Here is a 22,129-nt window from a genome sequence, read left to right as displayed (position 1 = left end):
GACGTTGTGGATACTTCTGGGCGACTTCATCAAAACAACACACCCATGCAAGCTTTTGTTATTGTTGTTGTTGTTATTTTGATAATTATTTTGAAATTGTTATATAAAATTAAAGTCTTAAATCAGCGGTTTAAATTGTTATAAAGTTTCAATTTTATTATTTTATGCAGGTATGTCAAATCATAGCCGAGCGCATTCTCGGCCACTGGATGGAGATAATGAGTATATTTTTGCCATCAGACTTTTATGGTGCAAAGAAAGAGGAAGAAACAACCTCGTAACGTTTAGACAAGTCTTCCCACTTCGAAGAGGTGAGCCAAGCCATCATCGACCGATTTACGGGTTTTAACTTTTGTTCTCCTGGCTACATTAGTTAAAACAAAACAAAGTAGTGGAAGGATTAAATGAGCTTATCATAGCTTTGCAGATGCGTGATTCATACAGTAGAACTGCTCAGCCTCATTGAAAGTTCCTCTCTTGAGCTATTGCTTACCTATTATTTGTGTTTTCCCGATATAACTGAATCTGTCTGAAAGAACAATTTAATCGAAAGATAGATTTATTACCGTCAGCGGGTTCTAATGGGATTACATGCGTTCTTCCTTATTTAATATATATATATATATATATATATATATATATTATACATATACATGTACATATAGTTTTGTTTTAATTAAAAGGACTTTAAAAAAACTGTTTAATGTTTTCAACGTTTCAGGAAACATTTTAAGGACAAATGAAGCGTGAAAACTGTGCAGCTCCAGTGCTGAGTAACAGGAAGTTTTGCTTCTCATGCAGTGACGTCACAAAAAGGGACGCAACTAGAAAATTGAATCTTTATATATTTTACTCATACAGTACAGCTGCTTTATTTTTATTCTATTTTAACAGTCATTTCAACAGTTACACTTCAAATGGCTTTACAGGCTGCATGGCCTACAGCTCTTCTATTAATGTATTAACCAATGAAAAACACTTTTTAATTTCATGTTGTGTTAACCTTTTAAAGGGCCATATTAGGATCCGGTGACTGGGAAGAGAAGACTCAAATGATTTCTGTAATGAAGCATAATGGACCCTGAGGTGTCTGTGCTGCTGCAATGTGCACGGTGGAGGGGGCTGTTGGAGTCTCAAGTACAAGTGGAGCTTTCTGAAAGGTATTTAGATCTCCTCCAACGTTTTAACCAATACATGCATGAAGTTTGGACAGTACAGAACATCTTGTAAATACTATCCATCTCCTATTACAAGATGGCTTTGGTAGTAAACTAAATGTTATTTTGACCTCAAAAGTGTTTTACTCATTTTTTCCCCAGGTTTAACAGGCAGACAGATCCAGCTCTAGAGCATCACATTGATGAGATCTGGACTGAGCGTCTGTCCAAGGAGCCATGGCTTTTCAATGGAGCCAAATTTCGGCTGCATTCATTCTGCTTAGCATCTCCAATACACCCATCCTCCTCTAATTCCTCCTATGTCCCCAACTTTGACTTTTCAGAGGACCAGAACAGGCACAGGGGGGAATATGAAGCAGTTCAGAATGGTTTGGACATTAGGAATGGGTGTATAAATCAGGCAGAAAATGAGTGCATCAGTCAGCAGATAGACAATGTATTGTCACAGTCTTCATCCTCTTGTGACTACAGAGAATTTAGGAGTATTGCTCCTGAATGTTCCCCACACTCTGAGCCACTCCTCACTCTGGGTCTGGGCCTCACATGCTACAAGGACTACTTGGGAACAAACTGGTCGCGTAGAGTGGCAGAGCTTCGTCAGCGTGGAGTGGTGGAGTTCAGTGATCCTCTGGCATTGCTGGCTCAGCCTCTGGGTGTGGGTGCTGTGCTGTGCACAAATGACGGTCAGGTGGTGTTTATCAGGAGGAGTCAGAGGGTGGCAGAAGCTGGAGGTCTCTTGGACATTCCTGGAGGCCACCCAGAGCCCAAGGTAATATAAATAAAGTTAAGAGTCACTGAAACACTCTGTTATTAACATCTTTGCACCTCTCCACAGGTAGTATGTGAGCGTCTGGGTGAGGCAGTGAATGAAGAACAGATCAGTCTGGTCATGATGCAGCAGAGGCCGGACGCTGTTGTCTCAGAGCTGTTCTCCTCGGTGTGTGCAGAGATTAGAGATGAGGTAGGTTTCTCTGTGTAAGTAACAGGTTTATCCATTATTTTTCAATCAAATTTACAATGTAGCATTAAGGCGTCTGTCCCTATTATAGATCATTAATATGTTAGCAAATGCTTTAACAAAATATATACCATCACTCATCGCACCTTCACTTTACCTCCTACCACCTAGCAGTGCATTTCAGTAATTGCAGCATCTTTTAAGATATTTCTCAGGTTAAGGGAGACACAGGACGGGAAACAGTGCCAGAAAACAAAGAAATGAAAAAATCCACCTTCATTTTGTTTTATAGCTGCAATTTTAACTCACTTTGTTTGGCAGCTTAGAAATCAGAAACCATTTAAAATGATTTTTTAACTTCTTTGAAACTGGTTCTGAGAAATGTCAGGAACCAGGCCATTCTGCATACTGTCTTTATTAATCATCTACAGCTATGTAATAATGACTGACTAGCTTAATAAATACCAGTGAGAATCGACCATCATATAATTCCATCAATGCTGAATTCATTTAATAAGGAAATACTTGAAGGAACATTTCTATGTTTATATACATAAAAATCATTTTTATTTAAAACTGACCTCTCTGTTCTCAGGTGAATATTCCTCTGAGTAGCTTGGGAACACCAGTTCTGATGGGCGTTGCCCTGAATCACACCAGTGCTGGCAGACCGAGTGCAGAATTCTTCATCAGGTTGCCATTTGTTCTGTTTTACCCTCAAAACAAACTGAAGCACTGTTGAACTTTGGTTCTATCACTGATTGCTGCTCAGAAAAATTAGACAATGAAAGCCTTTAATGTCACCATCAACCAAATAAAGTAAGTTGTATTTATTCATTTGAGATTAAATTAGAATGGTGAGCATGTTTGCTTAGAGGTCTACAACCAGGAACATGATGACCAGTCAGGTTGAAGAAAGGTTGTATAACAACAGGAACAATGAATGTTGCTTCTCATGATACATAGTGTAATTTAAGAACCCTAAAAATGTAAAATATCAACTACTAATTTTATTAAACCAGCTAAGTCCAGACATGAGATTGCTATAATTGGTTAAAATAAATAAATTCAGAACAATGAACATATGTTTGCCCTCTGATCTGAAATTATGATGGTAATCTGGAAATAGGTTTGCCTTAAATGGGTCTAAATTTTACTTTAATCTGTGTCCTCAGCTGCTCACTGACTTCTAATGAAGTAAGAAAGTTGTACTGGAAAGGAGGAGCAGAAGCCAACGAGTCCACGGATGTAGTTTTCCTTAGCAGAACGGTCAGTAGTGTGTACCAGTGTTTTAATGTCTGCACAGCTACACCAGTATGAGCTTTCTTGTTTTGGCAATATGAGGAAAATAAAGTATAAAATATGTAGATGCATGAGTTTAAAATGATCAAAAGTTGAAGAAATCACACCACAGAGATGTCTGAAGCATCTAAAAAGCATAATTTCTGAAATGTTGTGATGCAGGAGGTGCTGCAGCTGAACAGAAGCAGCCCTTTGTGGTCGGAGCTGTGTCCTTCAGCTAAAGGAGCCATGCTGCTTTATCAGACAGTGAAACCAGATGGAGAGTCAACATCCAGATGACCACACCGTGACATACACACACAAGATCAGATCTACACAGGTGTTACCGACTCTAAGCCCTTACTGGTCAACACTGGTGTTTCAAATCTCTGCTTAACACTGTATATTTGTTATCATTTGTTCAATGTACAGAAACAATACATTTGAATTTATTAAAACATTTAGAATGAGGAAAAATGCTGCAGTGTTAGCATCATTAGAAATTATTTTTTCCAGATTTGTATTGGGTCTGAATGATGTGAGAAAAAAAATCTAATCAAGTTATCTGAGATCTGAACTCTTATGAATATTCATAGTGACTCCACACAGTAAAACAGTCTTTATTCTCTTTATCAGGACATTTCAGAAGTTGGATTGTTCTGTCTTCAGTGTTTTTTGTCTCAGAGTTTCAGTCATTTATGGAAAATTAGTTCATGATGAGGTTTGAAGATGTAACTGCACAGCTGTGTCCATGATGTTTAAACATGGAGCCTACCTGGACTTCGCCTCGTCTTCTTATGGTGTTGAATTCTCTCTGAAGTGAGTGGATTTGTAAAATCATGGACACTGCAGTTTTAAAACCTGGATCAGGCGCTGTGTAACCTGTAAATTAATTATGCTCTTTGCAATTTGCTAATTCCGATGTCTGGAACACCCAATTTTGGCTTAAAAACAATTCTTTGTTCAAACCTACCCTGTATTGTTATTATAATAAAAATTTAAAAAGTAATGATGTAGTTGGCATTCATTCTCAGTTGAGTGGCTTCGAAGCAGCAGCTCGTCTTCTCACTCCACCTTTCTTCACCAGTAACCTTCATACCCGCTGTAGCCATAGTTTCTGTTGTAGTAGGAGCTCTGGTCCTGATAGGACAAAGGCCACTGAAAATAAGAAAAGAACAATGTGGTTTATGACATAAACCTCAGAAGGTTTTACCAGCTACTGATGAGCATCGCTGTGTTAAGGTTTGAGAGCAACAACATGCTAAATCTACTAAATCCACAAAATATCTATCTGAACCACAAACCAAACAATTATTAATTAAATTAATCATATGAACTGATCTTATATAAACATGGTAACATACTCTACAGATATTTTTATTGGATAAAAAAATAAATACAAATAGGATTGAGAAATAAGACATCACTGTACATGTATATAGAAGTAAAATATTGTATGTGAAAAAAATGTGGCACTTTTTTTTTTTTTATAAATTCATGCATTAAAGGGTTAAAGTTTTTGAATATCTTCCTGCTGAACTCTGGCTATTCTATAGATCAAATATCAGATACAGGTAGTAGGGAAACACTGTAATAAAGTTTAACACCCTTTTTTTCAATGCTTATTTCAACGGTTTATAGTGAAACATTCAAGCATTAAATATAGGAAAGTCAAATCAAATGGAAACACTTGGAGCAGAGTCTGAAGAAAGAGAAAATATATTAGCGCTTTGTTCAGTATGTTTTGTAGCACTCACATATCTTGGCTGCTGATTCCATGTTTGTGTGCCGAGTCTTGTGTTGCTCCAGCCTACAAAGACCAAAACCTCATCAACAAACCCTTCAAACTATGAATACTTCAAAAATATTATTTATTATTTCTCACGCTGACCTTGAAGCCCAGTCCACTGCATCTTATGTAAGGGTGGAGGGCCGTGAGGGTGGGGTCTTTTCTTGCACAGTCGAAGTTTCTTCTGTTTGGGTACAGGCGGCAGCAGTCTGCGAGCATTGTCTTTGTACTCTTTCAGGAGTATTTGCGCCTCTTCCTGTGGCAGCTCAACATACTGCAACTCCTCCAACAGGTCAGCTTGCGGCTCTGGAAGACTGCAGCTCACTGAAGAGCACGTACACAAAAGCCAAGTTATAGCTTCATATTCACTGTAACGGGTAACATTACCTCACAACAGCTCTTTTCTCACTAATTATTAAAATTAAAACAGAATATCTGTTCATCTATTTGTCCATTTTTGATGCTTAGCCAGGTCAAAGTAAAAAAAGTCTGCGGTCTAGCCAGAGATGCAGAAAAACACAAGCTCTTTAGCATGCCCTAAGGCCATGTCTGAGTTTTCTCCCAGTAGCAGTACATGGTAAAAACATCTCAGCTGGGAGAAAAAGGGTAGCACTGGGAAGTCTAATAACTACATCTAGAGCTAGCAACAAACCAAGCTCTCACCATAACTGCAGAGGGACAGAGTGGTCCTTAGTAACAGGCCCTAACAACACAACACTAGCAATGCTTTTGTATGCATGTTTGGAATACAAATAGAATATCAGAACTATGTAATCATACTCCCATGCAGCCTCAAATATTTTTGAGAGGGTAAAGCGTATCATAAAAATGCAATGTTACAGTTATGATGATCTCCAACCCTGATTATTCATTATTTCTATCTTTTACAAAATAATTTCCACCAAAACTAAATGTTTTTTTTTGCATAAAACAATAAAATGATGGCTCAAAAATAAAAAAAAACTTTGATGTATCATGTGATCATTAAGTTGGATCATTTTCTAATAAATGTAAACATGTAGAACCTTGGAGTTTGAGCAAGGCTGTCTCAGGAATGTGCTCATCGTCATTTATCTGGTGCTGTGAGAGTCGTCTTTTCCACTCGTCTGCTGATGGGAAGATAACCACCACCCGACGCCTTAAGCCTGCAAACAGCTTCAGCTTGTAACGTCGTGCAGAAAAGAGAACGTTGCACTGGGAACAAGGAAAGTTAAGTTAAAATATCTGCTGATGTAATTTAACAGTAGTTAAACATATGCAATGAACTTTAACAAGTCAATGTCACTTGTCGCAGTCTTCAGGGTTTAACCGAGTCATTGTTTAGCATTGAGGTGTTACCTGGTCAAGGATGTAGTTTCCGGGAATCTCTGCAGCAATCTTGATCAAATCAGTCAGACACCGAGAAGCCTGCTGCAGCCTGCTTTCTCTCTGACCACCACTCTAAAAACACACACACATACACATGCTTCAGATCAGCTGGTCAGGGATGGACAATCGTCTTTAAATGTGAATATGCAACATGATAAATCCTGGAGTTTTGACTGACAATCATACATGTGAGCAGCTCCTCTGTTCCCAGTAGTCTGTACTGTTTGTCAGAATGCTGCTTCATGAGACTCCGGGCCCAGAAGCTCTTCCCAGAACCTGGAACACCCACCATCATCACTACCTGGGGTGAGGAGGTCATAGAGATGACATGTTACAAATTAACCAACATGTTTAGTAGCATGGCTCTAAGATTGTTGGTATGATGAAGAGTTGTAGCACCAGTTTGACTTTTATGGTCCTGAGTGTAATCTCTCACCTCACACTGTGATCTTAAGGTAGGAGCTGATATTGAGCGCACCATCTGATTGACAGGTAGAGCTGCCAGTGGTGTAAATCCTGGAGGGCCAGGGTACCATGTGGGGCTTTCGGGGTCCATAATCAGTCGGACTGAACAGCTCTTACAGAGGATGTGAGGGAACAGTGCACGACCCCGGAGCATGGAGGCCCCCAGGAAAAAGGCCACACCCATGAAATGACTGTTCTTATGGAAAGAGAGCTCGACGGCGCCATCTGTAGAGAAAGACTGCAAGTGCAAATATGAAATATACAAGACGGAGATTAGAATAACAATCACTCGTGCACTATTTGAACTGGATCTCCAGGATATGAAAAAAAAGAAGGAACTTTGTAACTCACAGCATAACAGCCGATGATATCCCCCTCAGAGAAAGGTTCTCCAAACACTTCTTCATTTCCACCTGATACTTTTTTGCCACGCCCATCATAAGCAAAAGAGAATTCATCCTCACCTGATATGAAACAGAGCAAGAATTTATTAAATGGCTTTCAACAGGAATAAAAATATTCCCAGATAATAACAACAAAACTAATCTTTACCCAGCAGCAAAGAGGCATCAGCCAATGACCAACCAACTCTCAAACCATACGGCTCTCCAACCCCTAGATCTTCTGGCTGTAGAGTCAACTTCTTCTCCAACCTAACTTCAAAGCTCACCCTACCCTGCTGCATCCCGTGGGTCAGCTTGCAGCCAGACCAAAGCAGGGGGTACCGATCCCAGAAGCGTGGCTGCCCACAGGATCCATCAGGACTTACCTCAAAGTGGAGGTGACAGCCATCTATGGGAATAACAAAGGCAAGGACTTAAAATATCTCTGGACTATTCCTAGGGAAGTTTTTGAGTATGTAACTGCCTTTTTGGGATAGTTTTCCAGAGTAAGTAACTTATGACAAACTGAAAATCCAGACTCACATGGATCTAATCTGACTTTATTTTCATCATGCTCCTCTGCTTCCTCCCTCTCCGGCTGGGACTGTGGGGATTTAGCTCTGGGTGAGAAAAGAGACATATAATTGTTCAAAAACCATAATTCAGCTTCTAATCAGATCCAATTCAGTTTTCTTTTATAATGAAACTGATTTTTTCCCACTGCTGGGACCAGAGTTAAATGGATTTTACCATTAGGTTTATGCTCAATAAGCGATTTATATTGTCGTGAAAATTCATTGTGTAAGTTGTGAACTGGAGACATACAGGGTCCATATTTTGTAGACTTTAAACCAATCTACCTTTTGTATCTAATCTCCTCTTTGAACTCGTAGAAAGCTCTTCCTCTGCCAATGTCCAGTGACAGATGAGCCCCTCTGTCCTCTCCGTTATGGTCTTCATCTCCCAGCTCTGCTCTCTCAACCTGGCTGTCAGCCTCACCCAGTGAGACACGTTCATTTCCTGGATGATCGGGATCCCGTTCAGTCTGAGTGGCAGTGTCTGTGAACTCTCTGCTACGGTCTAATTTAGATCGCCCTGTAACACCAGCTTCTGTCAGTACTGGTGACGGCACGTGCCCTGTCGCTGTCGGTAATGACAATTTCAGTGAAATGTCGTTTTGTAGTGTCGCCTCTTCTTCATTAGTTTTCCCACTCTGTCCTGCTTGAGAAACAGACCACAGTCTGTCTACCAGCTCAGCTTTCAGTCCTTTGCTGTCCAAGCCCAGGTTTGCGAGTCTGAACCGTAGCTCAGCCACTTTTAACTTTTTAATATCCGTTAGCTTCATCCTTTCCGTGCGAGTATGAATTAAACTATCGACTTGTTGTAAATGTGACTTTTTAATTACAAACAATGTCACTAACAAACCGAACAGTAAGAGGAAAGCAACGAGTTGCCTCAAAACGTTTAATATGGTGCCCTGAGTTCTGATTGGTGCTTTAGTTCTTCTTCTTTCTGTTTACAAACCAGGCAAATCTACGAGTCTCTGCTGCCACCCAACGGCGAAAATTATACTGCGCCTGGTCAGTATAAGTAAGGCACATGTAACTTGATCATTAACATACAAAACCGAGGAGCTTAAATCTAGCTTTTGGCTCAATAAAGAAGAAGAAGAAGAAAAAAACAAAAACAAAAAAACAAAAACAAAAACATCCGACTCTATATATGTGTAAAGAGGATAATTATCATTATTTTTAAATGGGGAGATGTTATGGGTCAGGAATTGGCTATAGATAGGAGACGGTAAACTGCACATCTTTAGGGTATGTTAAATATCTGCAATTGATTATAATTATTTTATGCATTTAATACTTTGATGCATACATTTTAGTTGAATGTTAGAAAAATATCTTGACATATAGTCAATCTTTTTTCATGATTTGGGTAAATTTACACATCACCCTTTTCACTGAAATGTGTTTTGTGACTGTTGTAGCCATGGTTTTTAAAAACAAACTTTAAAGCTCAAAACTAATCTGCAAATATTTTATCAGTAATTAATATATTTCAAGTCAAGCCATTATTGCTCAGATTAAGCTATTCTACATAACTGTCAATTGAGTATATTGTGATTTTTAATCAACCTGCAAAATAAAAACATAAAACAGAAAGATGTAAATTTTTCACCTCAAATCAACTCTATCCATGACTGTAATTAGTCCATTATTCAAGGATATAAGTTAACATCTATATTTAGTGATTTAAAAAAAGACAAACTTATCAGCTAATTTTTACAGATGTCCTTTGGAATATGTGAGATACAACAAAGTTTTTTTATGGAAGTGGTTTATTTGAAAACAACAAGATGCAAAAAAATGAAAATGAATGAGGGGTTAAAAAAAACAAACAGTAAATATAAATACAAAAATCTTTCATAGATTACAATTCATCTCAATAAAAAACATCTGTTCTCTGTTTACTTCAGATTTCCTGCTCCGCTGTCTGTGCGTCATTACATCTGCTCGGGTCAATGACAACAGGAAAAACTTAAAAACTTGGAGTCATGTTTTAAAAAGTTAGCTAATTTTTCCCTCTTCATTGACTTTGTTGGACTCCACACAAATCCCTCTCAGTATGAAAACTGTAACATAAATAAATTGTGTTAGCATTGTAACTCTACATGGATCATTAGAGACGATCTGACTGGTTCATTGACGTGCATCGAGCAGCTGCTTCTGCACAGACAGCACCAAAATGAAAATCATCACAAGAGCAGAGGTCAGCTGTGTTTTTTTTTTCCCGTTACACAACAGAACATTTGGATCACGCTCACACAGTGAGCCTGTTTCGAGAACACAGTGGCTCAGTCACGCTCTCACCACATGCTTCACAATAAATACAACTCAGTGCTTCCTTTTAATATTAAACTTGGAACAAACATGTAATTTTTTCTCCCTGATGAGGACACAAATGTGCAAAATGTTGAATTCCGAGAGAAATGTAAACAGACATGCATGTCAAATATTTTCCCAGCTGACTGTAAAAAAATGTAAAAAAAACAACACTTGGTTGCATGCACAGCTGTAAGCAACATGAATTAAATATAAAGCATTGATTCACAGAATTATAGCAGAACAGCACAAACATATTTTCCTTAACACTGTGGTTACTGGATATATCTGCTCCAACTGTTCCATTTGATTCATGCTCTTATATCCCTTTTGACCTAGGACAGAGGTGAATTTCAGCTCTCAAGTATAGACTGAAGTCTTTTTTGTATTTAAAGTTCAACATGAATTCTTTGTTCTCTGAATAATATTTGAATTATAATTTCTCACAATTCATCTTCCAGTCACAGATTTAGGGCTGCGTTTTGCTCATGATATAACTGGGGGTGGGAGCAAACGTGTTTTTTGAGATATGAAATAATTACTGCTTTACTTCCAACAAAGTGTACCTTTGGCATTTCTGTGCTGCAGACAATTCTATATATTCATTTTGTGATATACAATATAAGTTCTTTTGGCTAGGCTCTGTAAATAAGTTTTTTTTTAATAGTAAGATCCACAATGTGACATTATCGGTGGTCTTGGTAAAAAAAGAAAACATAAAAATGAGGTTTGAATTAAAAGCGTGGATTTAAGTCTGAGGACTTGGAACTCTACCTCACACTCAGACTAAGATGGTGGGTGTAGCTGGAGGATGAGGAGGCGAAGGGGACGTGCTTTCAGAAGGACTGTGTCCCAGCAGCAGCTCCTTGTCACGGTGCAGACAAGGCCCGCTGATGTGCTGGCTGTGGGAGTGGTAGAGTCGCAGGAAAGCCAGGATGGACTGAGCCAGCCACAGAGCTGTCACACACCACAGAGATGCCTGAGGAGAGCAAAGAAAGAGCTGAAGGTTAAAGTCACGCTTAAAAATGATAAGAAAGTTGAACACATCTGTCAGAATCCTGATTATATTTGTAAGTAAGATAATCCCAGGTCTTGACATCAGCTCTGAGGGACAGCATGTAAAAGACCTTCTTACTGTCTGAGACTACAGAGGATCACTGTGTAAAACACAGAACTTCACTTTATAAGAATATAAGTTGATATTGATTTAAATAATTTACTTTCCAAATACATACATTATCTGACAAAAACACTGACATTTGTTGCCAGTAGCAACCATCTACTCACACCAGTGGTATGAGTATATACTGAGGGTGTCCTGGGGCCTGTTACACATAGCTAGTTACGTTGAAACTGTGATTGTGTTAACCCTGAGTTGGGGAAACTCTGGATTTTCTGTTCCTGAAATTGAGGTAAGTCTTACACTAGATTTATACTCGCACGGTTTCTGCGTCACCGCCGTATGCTCCACATAGGTCCGTGGAGGTTTGACACGCACTTCTTCTGGACCCGACGTCGACCCCGGCTTGCTAAGTGGAAGTATTCCCTTGTGAGTGGTTGGTTTGTGATTATGTTCTTCCTTATTTCTCGCTGAATTTGTGCGTTAAACAGGGAAGATAAACTGCAGCACAACATTATAATCATACGCTCATGTGTGAGAGCAAATTTCACTAGCATTGGCTATGCCGGCCCTACCGTACGCAGACACCAAGCGAGTATAAATCCAGCTTTACACCAAGTATGTTACTATGGTAACTGACTCCGTTTTAATTGGCTACAGATGGTACAGAACTCAGCTCCCAGACTTAAGTAACTACAACCCAGAAAAGAGAGAACATTAGTTCTGTTTTACCCTCTTTGCATAGGCTCGCAGCATGTTTTAGAACTGATTTTAAGATCTTACGACTGACTTTTAAAGCTCTAAATGGGCTTTCACCCTCTTATTTATGTGACCTTTTAGAACCATGTGAGTCTGGACAAGGTCTAAGACAGGGGTCTGCAACCTGTGGCTCCGGTGCCGCAAGTGGATCTCTGGACTTTCCACAATGGCTCTTAATACATGGATAAAAATGCTAAAGAGCTAACTAATGTTTTAAATAAAGATATAATAACAAATGCACAACATAATGACACTAAAAGTAACATTAATATATTTGAGCTCTTTTTCTTGTCATTAGGTTGGAAACTATGGGCTTTTTTTTTCAGAATTATTTGTCTTTTTTCCCAAAGGTCTCGTAACATTTGCGGCTCTGAACACATTTTATTTAGCTGGGCTTAGGGAAAAATGGCTCGTTGGATTGTAAAGGTTACAGAACCCTGGTCTAAGATCTCCTGTTGGAGGACGTACTTAGAGATACTGATTAATCTTAAAATGCAAAAGATATTTTGATCATAGTGTTTTAGTCTGCCAAAATGAGAAGAAAATCTAGAAAATGTGTTGTTGTTAAAGCTGGTAGAACAGAAGCTAGGCTGAAAGTGTATGTTATGTTGCTATCCACTGTGCGTGTTGATTTAAGCTTTTACCTGTGCCAGACTGAGCTCTGTGTAGAAAGAAGATGTGTTCACATCCAGGTAAAGTGGGACGGACTGGGACTCTGCACAGCTGAAGACAAACAAGCACAGAGGGATGAGAAAAGATCCCCAAACACACTTTTAAATATGCTAACAAATAGAAAATGAGCTATTTTAGCTATTTGTTGTATGATTCATTGTGTAACATTAGCACTGCATAAAATAATTAAAAAAAAAAAAAAATACAGAACTCTGTTTAAATCATAACACTGCTGCTTTGTTGTTACTCTGGATAACAGTTGTAACTCCTAAACAAACAATCGACAAGGTGGAAAATTCACTATGACCCTCAAATGATGTACCTGTACGGTCTTGTGTTGGCATCAGTTACAGTGTCACACCAGGAGCTAAATCCCAGGGACAGGATGGCACTAGCCCCTCCAGACAGGAAGAGCACACACACACTCAGCAGGACCGTGAGGAAGGACGAAAAGAGGGTGCTGGGTGGAGACACACAGCATCAGACAACCATTAAACATACAGAACAATTGGGCTGACAGGAATAACATGCTGAGGCTAAATGTGGATTATGTGACATAGGATAGTTGATTAATATGCTATTTTATTATACCATATATCAGCTATAATTTTTTTTTTAGCAAAAAGGTATACAATTCATGATTCTTGCTTTCTAAATAATGAAAATACTGCAATAACTTTATATACACAGCATTTTTCAAAATTTCATATCACATCAGTTCTGCTAACTTAATTATATTTATTTAAAATTTTTTTTTAGAAAAACTGAACAGAGTCGCATTAATTCAGCTTTTATACATGCACACAGATGTACAGTTAATGGGAGCAAATATTTTTAGGGTATATATTTAGGCATTTACATGCACCTTGCATCTACTACAGCCGCCAACACTGATATTACTGCTACATTTACTGATGTTGTGCATCAGTGGACTCACTCGTCATGTCGCCCATGTAGATAGAAGAGACACCTCCAGCCCTGGGCAGCCCCGTACAGCACCGTGAAAATGCCCACAAATGTGGAGAACTGGCAGGCTGCTGGTGGGCCCCACTGCTGCACCACCAGATGTGACAACTCTCCGGGCTGTCCGGTCAACTCGGCTCGGTTTTCACTCCTCCAGTACCCGGTGGAGAAGAGGGCGCAGCGGCCCTTAAATGCAGAACCGTTGAGAGCCATCGGAACGACCACCAGCAAGCCCGCCACGACAGATAGGGCGTGAGCCGCGCAGTGGGCCAGCAGCAGCCGCCGGTCCAGCTCCATGTCAGAGAACAAGCAACAAGTTTACACCAAACAAAACAATGAGAGCGTTCTCCCCGCGATAAAGTAAACCATAGAATCAGCACATTTCCATGCGAATACTACGTAACGGTCCCGGTGACGGTGGGTATTTAAAAAAGTAGGGCAGGGCGGGGCTTGAGGTGTTGGCCTACATTCCAACCGTTCCACACGGCCTGCACGTACTGGCGGAGAGGAGGAGCCACAGAGGGCTCACTCCGCCGAAAATTCCAGAAGCAAAGCAAAATAGTAGGTAGCATGTGTGGTTATGGCTACAGCCTTTTCTAGTTTAAAAAAGAGTAAATAAACGCATCTATTAAAGTGCTTTTTGAGTTTTCAGTGTCTTAGTCTTGATCTTGGTGAAACGATGATCTGATTTAATTACAAACCCTGTTATGAATATATAAAGCTAGAAAAAACCATCTCCCTAACATCCAACAAATGTTTCCTAATAGAGAAGGGGGATACAATCAAAGGGGAATGCATAAACTAAAGGTACAGTGTGTTCATACGATGTATTACTTGGGGAGTTGTGAATCTTTGGAATAGTTTAGACAAAGACCTAAAAGATATTACTAGTCTACAGCAATTCAAAAGACATTAGAAGAGAAGTTTTTTGAGAAATATGCTAATGGAACATGACCATGCTTCACAGACTCATTACAATTTTTTGGAATATAGTGAAATAGCTGGGCAACCAGTCACACACCACATCAGTGCTTTTATAACAACTGTCACCAATACTATACTCCTCCTAATATGTTATAATTAAACTTAGATAATTAAGAAAAATAAACTAAAAGAATGAGTGGTGGATATAAACAGCCATGTGCCCATGGTTGTGTGGGTGTGCCAGGATATGAACAAGTAGCACATTAACGGTATAATATTATACATTTGGTACAGTGTAGAAGATATCTGGTATGGCATAATATCTTATGGAAACATGCTATTGATCGATATAGTTGTGCAGCTTTTGTTGATTTTATTAATAGTCTAAACAATGTCCTAAGTTACATCACCTTGTTAAAATAAGTATACTGTAATTTTTACCAAAAGCTGTTCCCTTGTCAGTGCTGATAATTGTAGGTTAGTGCAACTAATTTTATGACTGATGACATTTCAATAGGATAAAATGTAATTCATTTTAATTCATAAACAGGTACACACACGGTTGTGTATGTGTCAGTATGGAAAATGGAACATGTGAACTTATTATTCTTTTGTTACTCTGAAACAGATTGCACTGAATATCAGGGTAGAAGCATATAAGTGTTGCTGCTACGGCCTACTCCTTTGGAGTCTCGGTTATTGTTTAATTATGTGAATTTTGTTTGTGAACTGCTCAAATAAATTATTACTACTATTACAAAATTGGTAGCATAAACTTATTTATTCTTCTTACTGCCAAATGTCTCTCAATATGTAAATGATATTCAAATTTGGCTGCATGTTTTTGTTTGTGTTTTTTATAGTATGTAATAGAGACAAACCACAGTATGACAACTTGTTTTAAATTCATATAATCATTTATATCGGTAATATATAATCTTCAACCATAATTTTTCACTGAAGGAAAATCTATTATGACGGTAAAACTTTAACTGATAATTTTCTTGTTGAATGTAAATATATAAGTGGAGTGGTACATCCTTTTACATCAACGATCTTTAGTGCTGGGACGTCTTCCACCGCTGACGTATGCGAGGCGAGATCATGTTTGATTTCTCCAGATGGCCTACTTCAGACAGCTCTTGCAGAAGAGGACGAAATGATGCTGACTGCGAATTGATTGGAGGACCACACACACACACACACACACACATACATATATATATTCAGTATAAACGTAACATCGAAAACCAACTAACTGAATTAAGTTGATTTTTTCTTTTGAAATAATCAAACACTAACCAGGAAATTGTCCTTTTAAAATGATTGTATTTGATTCACACTAAAAATAAGCTGGTTGGATAGAAAAGCAGCTGTGTTTAGACTGATAGCCATTTCATTAGAAAAGAAATCAGACCCATTTTACAATTTAATTATGTATGTGAAATAACCCCACAACGGTCCAAACTGGAAGAGAATCTGGAATAAAACTGAGTTAAATTACTCTCTACTGTTCACCCTTGTGTCCCCACTTTCTGGTAAACAAGTGTATGGCTTTTTGTCTTTTCTTTTCTTTTTCTAAAATTAAGATCATCTAATGTGAAGAGGGCTGTAGTGTTTTCCCCGAGGAGACCAGCCAATTGAAGCTTAATGCAGCTAAAAGAAAATCTAGTACTTCACTGGATGATTTGCTAACAATGCAATTACACAACGAAATGAAGGGCAACAAAGATTTAAAGGAAATAAATTAATACAAAATTATGAAAAAGAGATATTAAAACAGGCAAATAAATAAATAAATAATATATATAATTGATATGATCTTGATCATATTCTTGTAATGTGTAAAAGAGAGGAGTTAAATAAATCAAATACCGGCTGACGGAAAATCTTTGATTAATGAGCATTTGATGAAGTACACCAATAAAGCCAACTCATCTAAATTTATTTACCATGTAATTTATTGGTCATGATGCCTGTGACACTTAACAAATGTGGAACATATGAGATTTGTGAAGTTGCTGCTAAGAGCAGACTGCCATTCTAAAAGAAAGACACTCAATCCCAAAGGGATGTTGTTGTAGGTTTTTTAAAACAAAACAATGATCATCATTAATTAGAAGATTATGCCTTGTTGGCACTGATGTTGATGGCTGCTGGCAGGAATGATCTCCTGTATCATTCTGTCCTGCAGAAGAGACGCACTCCATCTGAACACATTGCTGTTTCTTCACTGTGTTTTGTAGATGATGTGACAAATGTTTCATTACTTCTAGCAGCTTGTATAATATTCTTCTCTAGACAATCAGCTCCAACAGCTCCAGAATTATCCCCAGCACAGAACCAGCTTTTTTGTTTGTTCAGTCTCTTTGGATCTCTGGTTCTGATGCTGCTGCAGATGGCTCCAAAGCTGATTGTACAACAAACTTATAGAAGATATGCAACATCTTGGTGCAGACATTGAATGATATTGGCCTTTTTTAAAAAGTTGAGTCTGTTCTATCCTTTCTTGTAGATGCTTCTCTGTTGCTTTGCCAGACTAGTGTGTTGTCAAGCTGAACCAAGTGCTTATATTCCTCCACCACCCTCTTTTCCTAAGATGTAAACAGTGTTTTGTTTATTCCTGTTCTCCCTGAGGTCAACAATCATCTTTTTTGTTTTGTTTGTGTTCAAGAAATTTGATTAGTATTATGAGGATGACTGCACCAAATTAGGTTACTTGAGGTCATTCAGCATCCTATAACACACATTGAGTGTTTTTTTATAATAATGAAGGACTGCAGGATAATTTATCCTTTTGTAGCAGATATTAACTTTTTGTGTTATAACAAATGATAACATTTTAAAGTTTGTGTTGAAACAATATTAAATATCTCACATTAAATCTGACAAGAAAACTTCAGTAAACAGTACAAAGAAACTACGACTATGTTATACAACATGCAAACCTGCTATCAGTGTTTTTTATTGTTTTTAGATGCATCAGAAAAAAACTATGAACATATCCTTTAGGTAATGCTAATTAATGTTTATGTTTACAAAATATATTGAAACTTGTTTTGGTCTTTTTAGGTTTTGGCTATATGTGATGTAACTGTCATATTACAGCAGGAGTCAGGACAGGGTCATAATGGCCTTTGAGGCCTGAAACAGATGTCAATGTTGGAGCAGAAAGTTGGTTTAGATTCCTGGTCAGTGTGACATGAAAAAAAAAACTATTCTGAAGAAAAACTCAACATACACAACACAGACCATCATCTTGTAAGAGCAGGTCATTTTATTTACATCTTAGAGTGAAGGATATGGGGACAGATGACCAGCAGAACAACTAGATTTTGCACCCCATCTTGTGCTGTATTCATTTTAAAATATAATTAGTATTCTAGTCTGAATCATATTCGGGTGATAGTGTTTACCTGGACCATTACAAACATTGTCATGCACACATTATCATAACAGTATCAGAATGTAATTAATTGCCAATTAATTGTCAATACCAATGCTTAACGTTTTCCCCAGAATTTAAGAATGTACCATCTTTCACGACAGGCAGTAAACTACAACAAACGGAGGTAGAGATCAACCGCCTACAACAAACAGTAGCCTTAAAATATTCTATCTGACGCTTCCCAAATGTGCCAATTCAGCGCAGAGCAGGACTAAAATTATGTCATCTATGTCATTTGCTTTCAGTTCCCAACTCATGACCTAACACCCGGAAACGAGGTGAACTCAGAGTGGTCAACTAAAGGTACAGAGCAAACTATTTTCAAGGAAAGCGAGTCGGAACTTTGCGTGGTGACGTAATTTTTACTCCCACATCGCGCGCGGTGGCGTATGGGAGGAAAGGTCAAGAATCGATGGCCGCGGAAGATGAGTGTTAGATCTGTACAGGGGATTCTCTTTCTGTAACTAACTCGATGTTAATATTGAACCACTTAACTGTTTTAAACGAAAGCAACACGCAATGCCGCGTATACAACAAAGGAAACGGTAACTCGTTATCGTCTGATTTTCTGACTTCCAGCCGACAATCCGGTCAGCTAACGCTCGGCTAACAGCCGCGTTGTTATTGTTTTCGCTTAATCGGACAACGTCTTTCAGTGCACTCTCCGAGGTCTCCCCCAACCGAGGCAGGGGGTCGGACTGCCTGAGGGATGCTTTTCTTGCTGTTCCGGGAAGATGGATGAGAAATCCAGCAGCAGCCAACAACGGCTCCTGATCATCCTGCTCATGGCTTTATTGTTTGGCGTCATCATGATCCAGTATGTTTGCCCCAGCAAGTCAGAGTGCCAGATGTTTCACCAACTGGGATCCTGGTTTACCGTCGGCAGTGCAGCTGGTTCCCGAATCAGTGGCAAGGAAACGCAAGACGGGCTTCACAAGGATCCCTACATCGCAGAGGACCGCGCTTTAGCCCGCTTTGTTCCTCGCTTCAACTTCACCAAATCGGATCTGAATCGTGTTATAGACTTCAACATAAAAGGGGACGATGTTATAGTTTTTCTGCATATCCAAAAGACAGGGGGCACGACGTTTGGTCGACATCTGGTGCGGAACATTCAGCTAGAGAGACCCTGCGAGTGTCACGCAGGTCAGAAGAAATGTACATGTTTCCGGCCAGGTAAAAAGGAAACTTGGCTCTTTTCCCGTTTCTCCACTGGCTGGAGCTGCGGACTTCATGCAGACTGGACTGAGCTGACCAGGTGCGTCCCTTCACGCATGGACTCACGAGAAGCACCCAAGAACCAGCCCAAGAACCAGCCCAGGTTGGTAAATTATGCGTCTGATATTAGGACTATATAACTACAGGTTATTAAGCAGTGCAATTTGCCGCATGACAGCATTAAACAGTATTTTAAACGAGTTTCCTAAAAGAACATTTTTCTAATTACCCTCAGTTTTGCTTTAAATGTTTTGTTGTACCTGTTTAATGTTAATAAAGCTGTCAACTCTAATAAAGCAAAGGGTCCTATATTTACACAAATATTTTAATTGCAAAGTTGTTGTAAAGCGTTTTTGTTGGCTTGCAGAAATCTAATATTGCCGTCTTCCCTCTCCAGCAGAAACTATTACTATATAACAATTTTGAGAGATCCAGTATCACGCTACTTGAGCGAGTGGCGTCATGTGCAACGTGGTGCTACATGGAAGGCCTCCTTACATGTGTGTGATGGACGTTCACCGACGCTGTCAGAATTGCCAAGCTGCTATTCAGGCGATGACTGGTCAGGTTGTTCCCTGCAAGAGTTTATGGACTGTTCCTACAACCTGGCCAACAACCGGCAGACCCGCATGTTAGCTGACCTCAGTCTGGTCGGGTGCTACAATGTGTCTACCATGAGTGAGGAGGAACGCTGGGCAGTCCTGCTGGAGAGTGCAAAACGCAACCTACGAGGCATGGCCTTCTTTGGCCTGACCGAGTACCAGCGCAAGACCCAGTACCTTTTTGAGCGAACCTTCAACCTGGAGTTTATTGCACCTTTCACGCAGCTGAATGGCACACGTGCTTCCAGTGTTGAGGTACCTTCTGAGACGCAGCACAGAATCCGCCAACTAAACCAATGGGACGTTGAGCTGTATGAGTACGCCCGGGATCTATTCCTGCAACGTTTTCAGGTAGCAAGACAGCAGGAGCACAGGCAGGCCAAGGAGAGGCGGCAGCAAGAAAGGAGGCGGCTCCGTGGAAGGTTCACAGCAAAGCTGGGGAAGCAGCTGAAGCCCACTGAAAAGTCACATCTGACTAACAACCGTACTGTCATAGATGAGGAACAGCGAGGGGAGAAAGTTGCTGAGAACACTGTGGAGTCAGAAGTACTCGCAGACTGGTGGGATCTGGATGAGAACAGCACTGTGGAGGACTACATTGATAATGTGGAACAGTGGTAGTAGTAGGATGTCTTTATACAAACTCTGCCAAGTTCTGCCTTGCCTGTTTTCATTAATTCAGGTTATTTTCAGTATATGCTTCCTTCCACTTTTTCTTTTCCACCATAAGCTGGTTTAAATGACACTTTAATTTATTGAAACTAATTTTATGTCTTATGTCACAGCTGATGTTCTTAATGGATGTATTTCCTTGAAAGAAAAAAAAAATGCAAGTCTTAAAACTTTTGGTGAGCCTTCTAGATAATTCTGGATTTTAAATACTTATGAAATACTTATACTTGTGATGTGGCTTGAAACCACAGAATGTTTTTTTCTTTTGTTTGTTTTGTTTTGGTACTACCGATGATGTAATATGTTCCTCTATTCAGAGACACTACTGTCTGTGAATAACAATCTTTAAGTTTGCCAAATTGTTGTCTAGTCTGAAATGTGTGCATTCTGAGATGTGCTTGTGTTTTAAGTGTCTTTTCTGTAACTGAAAAGGAGAATGAAGTTTTCAGATACCTCAATGTATAGCATTAACTACTAATAGTAAATAATGACTGAATGTGTTTCTCTTATATATATATATATATATATATATATAAAAAGCTTTTACGAGTGTTTGTTTGCTGTTTCGTTCTTGCTGTTCTAGATAGACTTTATTTTGTCTAATATGCTTCTGCGATTACATGGAGTGAAGACTGCAGGCTTTTGTGTTGCCACTTGCAAGGCTTCAGATGACCACCAGAGAGTGCCAAAGTATTTTTAGTGACATACACTTCCTGAGCGTACAAACTGGAGAGGTAGCAAGGACAACACACTAAGGAGATAGCTGACATCACAGCTTATTCTTTACTTTGGTTGGATACAATTTTGGCTATTTTTCAGTCTAATCCTGGTGCGATTTAATGAAGGGATTGGCTGTGGCAACTGCACTTTAAGGACCAATAGTGACCAAGCTTTTTTAAATTTTTATTTATTTATATATAAATACATACATACACACACACACACACATACATACATATATATATATATAGATATATATATCTATATATATATAGATATATATATATATACACACACACACACACAACAGAAAGCCTGATTACATGTACAATGAGGTAGTAAGGATTGTGTTTCTGTTGCATGAGCACCACATCTAAATGTGTGGATATTCCCCAAAAATTACAGTAAACTCTTCTGCAATATTCTTCCGTTGGTAATCGCTGTTGGTTTGAGATTTAAGTGTGACCAAGAAAGTGTCAGTCACAGATGTATGACTGGCACCTGACTGAAACTTAATTGATAGACATAATTAAATGACATTCTGGAGACTGTGGCTATCACATTTCTCCCCAATCTAGGACCTAACTCCATCCTCCAGGATGTCGATGCTCTCCTCCACAGAGCCAGGATCCTCACAAAGGGCCCCCAGAATGCCACCCCACAGCAAAATGTGACCAGCTGAGGCTATCTATCTATCTATCTATCTATCTATCTATCTATC

The 22,129-nt window shown here is 39.0% G+C and overlaps 4 protein-coding genes across 8 annotated transcripts; 2 read left to right on the top strand and 2 right to left on the bottom strand.

Moving 5' to 3' along the window:
- Positions 1–239: 239 nt before the first annotated feature.
- Positions 240–4,415, top strand: nudt22 (nudix (nucleoside diphosphate linked moiety X)-type motif 22). 2 transcript variants are annotated; one of them, XM_041990693.1, is made up of 7 exons: positions 240–311; positions 1,013–1,160; positions 1,320–1,947; positions 2,014–2,139; positions 2,732–2,829; positions 3,312–3,405; positions 3,601–4,415. In XM_041990693.1, the coding sequence occupies exons 2-7, from the start codon at positions 1,075–1,077 to the stop codon at positions 3,715–3,717; spliced, it is 1,149 nt and encodes a 382-aa protein (XP_041846627.1). In that variant the 5' UTR covers positions 240–311; positions 1,013–1,074; the 3' UTR covers positions 3,718–4,415. The 2 variants fall into 2 exon arrangements, 1 of the variants encoding a protein (XP_041846627.1); XR_006011098.1 differs by lacking the exon at positions 3,601–4,415 and having other exon boundaries at positions 245–311; positions 2,732–2,955; positions 3,312–3,396.
- si:ch211-107m4.1 (heterogeneous nuclear ribonucleoprotein U-like protein 2) lies at positions 4,109–8,898 on the bottom strand. Its single transcript, XM_041990692.1, has 11 exons — positions 8,283–8,898; positions 7,966–8,042; positions 7,592–7,831; positions 7,391–7,503; positions 7,011–7,277; positions 6,753–6,875; positions 6,545–6,646; positions 6,232–6,400; positions 5,309–5,530; positions 5,175–5,227; positions 4,109–4,575 (listed from the first exon to the last, which is right to left on the bottom strand). Exons 1-11 carry the CDS (start codon positions 8,765–8,767, stop codon positions 4,498–4,500), a joined length of 1,929 nt encoding a protein of 642 aa, XP_041846626.1. The 5' UTR covers positions 8,768–8,898; the 3' UTR covers positions 4,109–4,497.
- Positions 8,899–10,148: 1,250 nt separating this feature from the next.
- On the bottom strand, positions 10,149–14,284 carry zgc:153018 (uncharacterized protein LOC767701 homolog). The gene is made up of 4 exons (XM_041990802.1): positions 13,799–14,284; positions 13,184–13,321; positions 12,834–12,912; positions 10,149–11,289 (listed from the first exon to the last, which is right to left on the bottom strand). The coding sequence occupies exons 1-4, from the start codon at positions 14,119–14,121 to the stop codon at positions 11,092–11,094; spliced, it is 738 nt and encodes a 245-aa protein (XP_041846736.1). The 5' UTR covers positions 14,122–14,284; the 3' UTR covers positions 10,149–11,091.
- A 4,272-nt stretch (positions 14,285–18,556) lies between these two features.
- On the top strand, positions 18,557–21,215 carry hs6st2 (heparan sulfate 6-O-sulfotransferase 2). 4 transcript variants are annotated; one of them, XM_041990959.1, is made up of 2 exons: positions 18,557–19,517; positions 19,815–21,215. In XM_041990959.1, exons 1-2 carry the CDS (start codon positions 18,931–18,933, stop codon positions 20,635–20,637), a joined length of 1,410 nt encoding a protein of 469 aa, XP_041846893.1. In that variant the 5' UTR covers positions 18,557–18,930; the 3' UTR covers positions 20,638–21,215. The 4 variants fall into 4 exon arrangements, with proteins under 4 accessions (XP_041846893.1, XP_041846894.1, XP_041846895.1 ...); XM_041990960.1 differs by having other exon boundaries at positions 18,558–19,501; positions 19,808–21,215; XM_041990961.1 differs by having other exon boundaries at positions 18,558–19,504; positions 19,811–21,215.
- Positions 21,216–22,129: the final 914 nt, after the last annotated feature.

This window comes from Melanotaenia boesemani, chromosome 7, assembly GCF_017639745.1.
Source record: "Melanotaenia boesemani isolate fMelBoe1 chromosome 7, fMelBoe1.pri, whole genome shotgun sequence".
Classification (NCBI taxonomy): domain Eukaryota; kingdom Metazoa; phylum Chordata; class Actinopteri; order Atheriniformes; family Melanotaeniidae; genus Melanotaenia; species Melanotaenia boesemani.
This window is presented reverse-complemented; position numbering and strand designations above follow the sequence as displayed.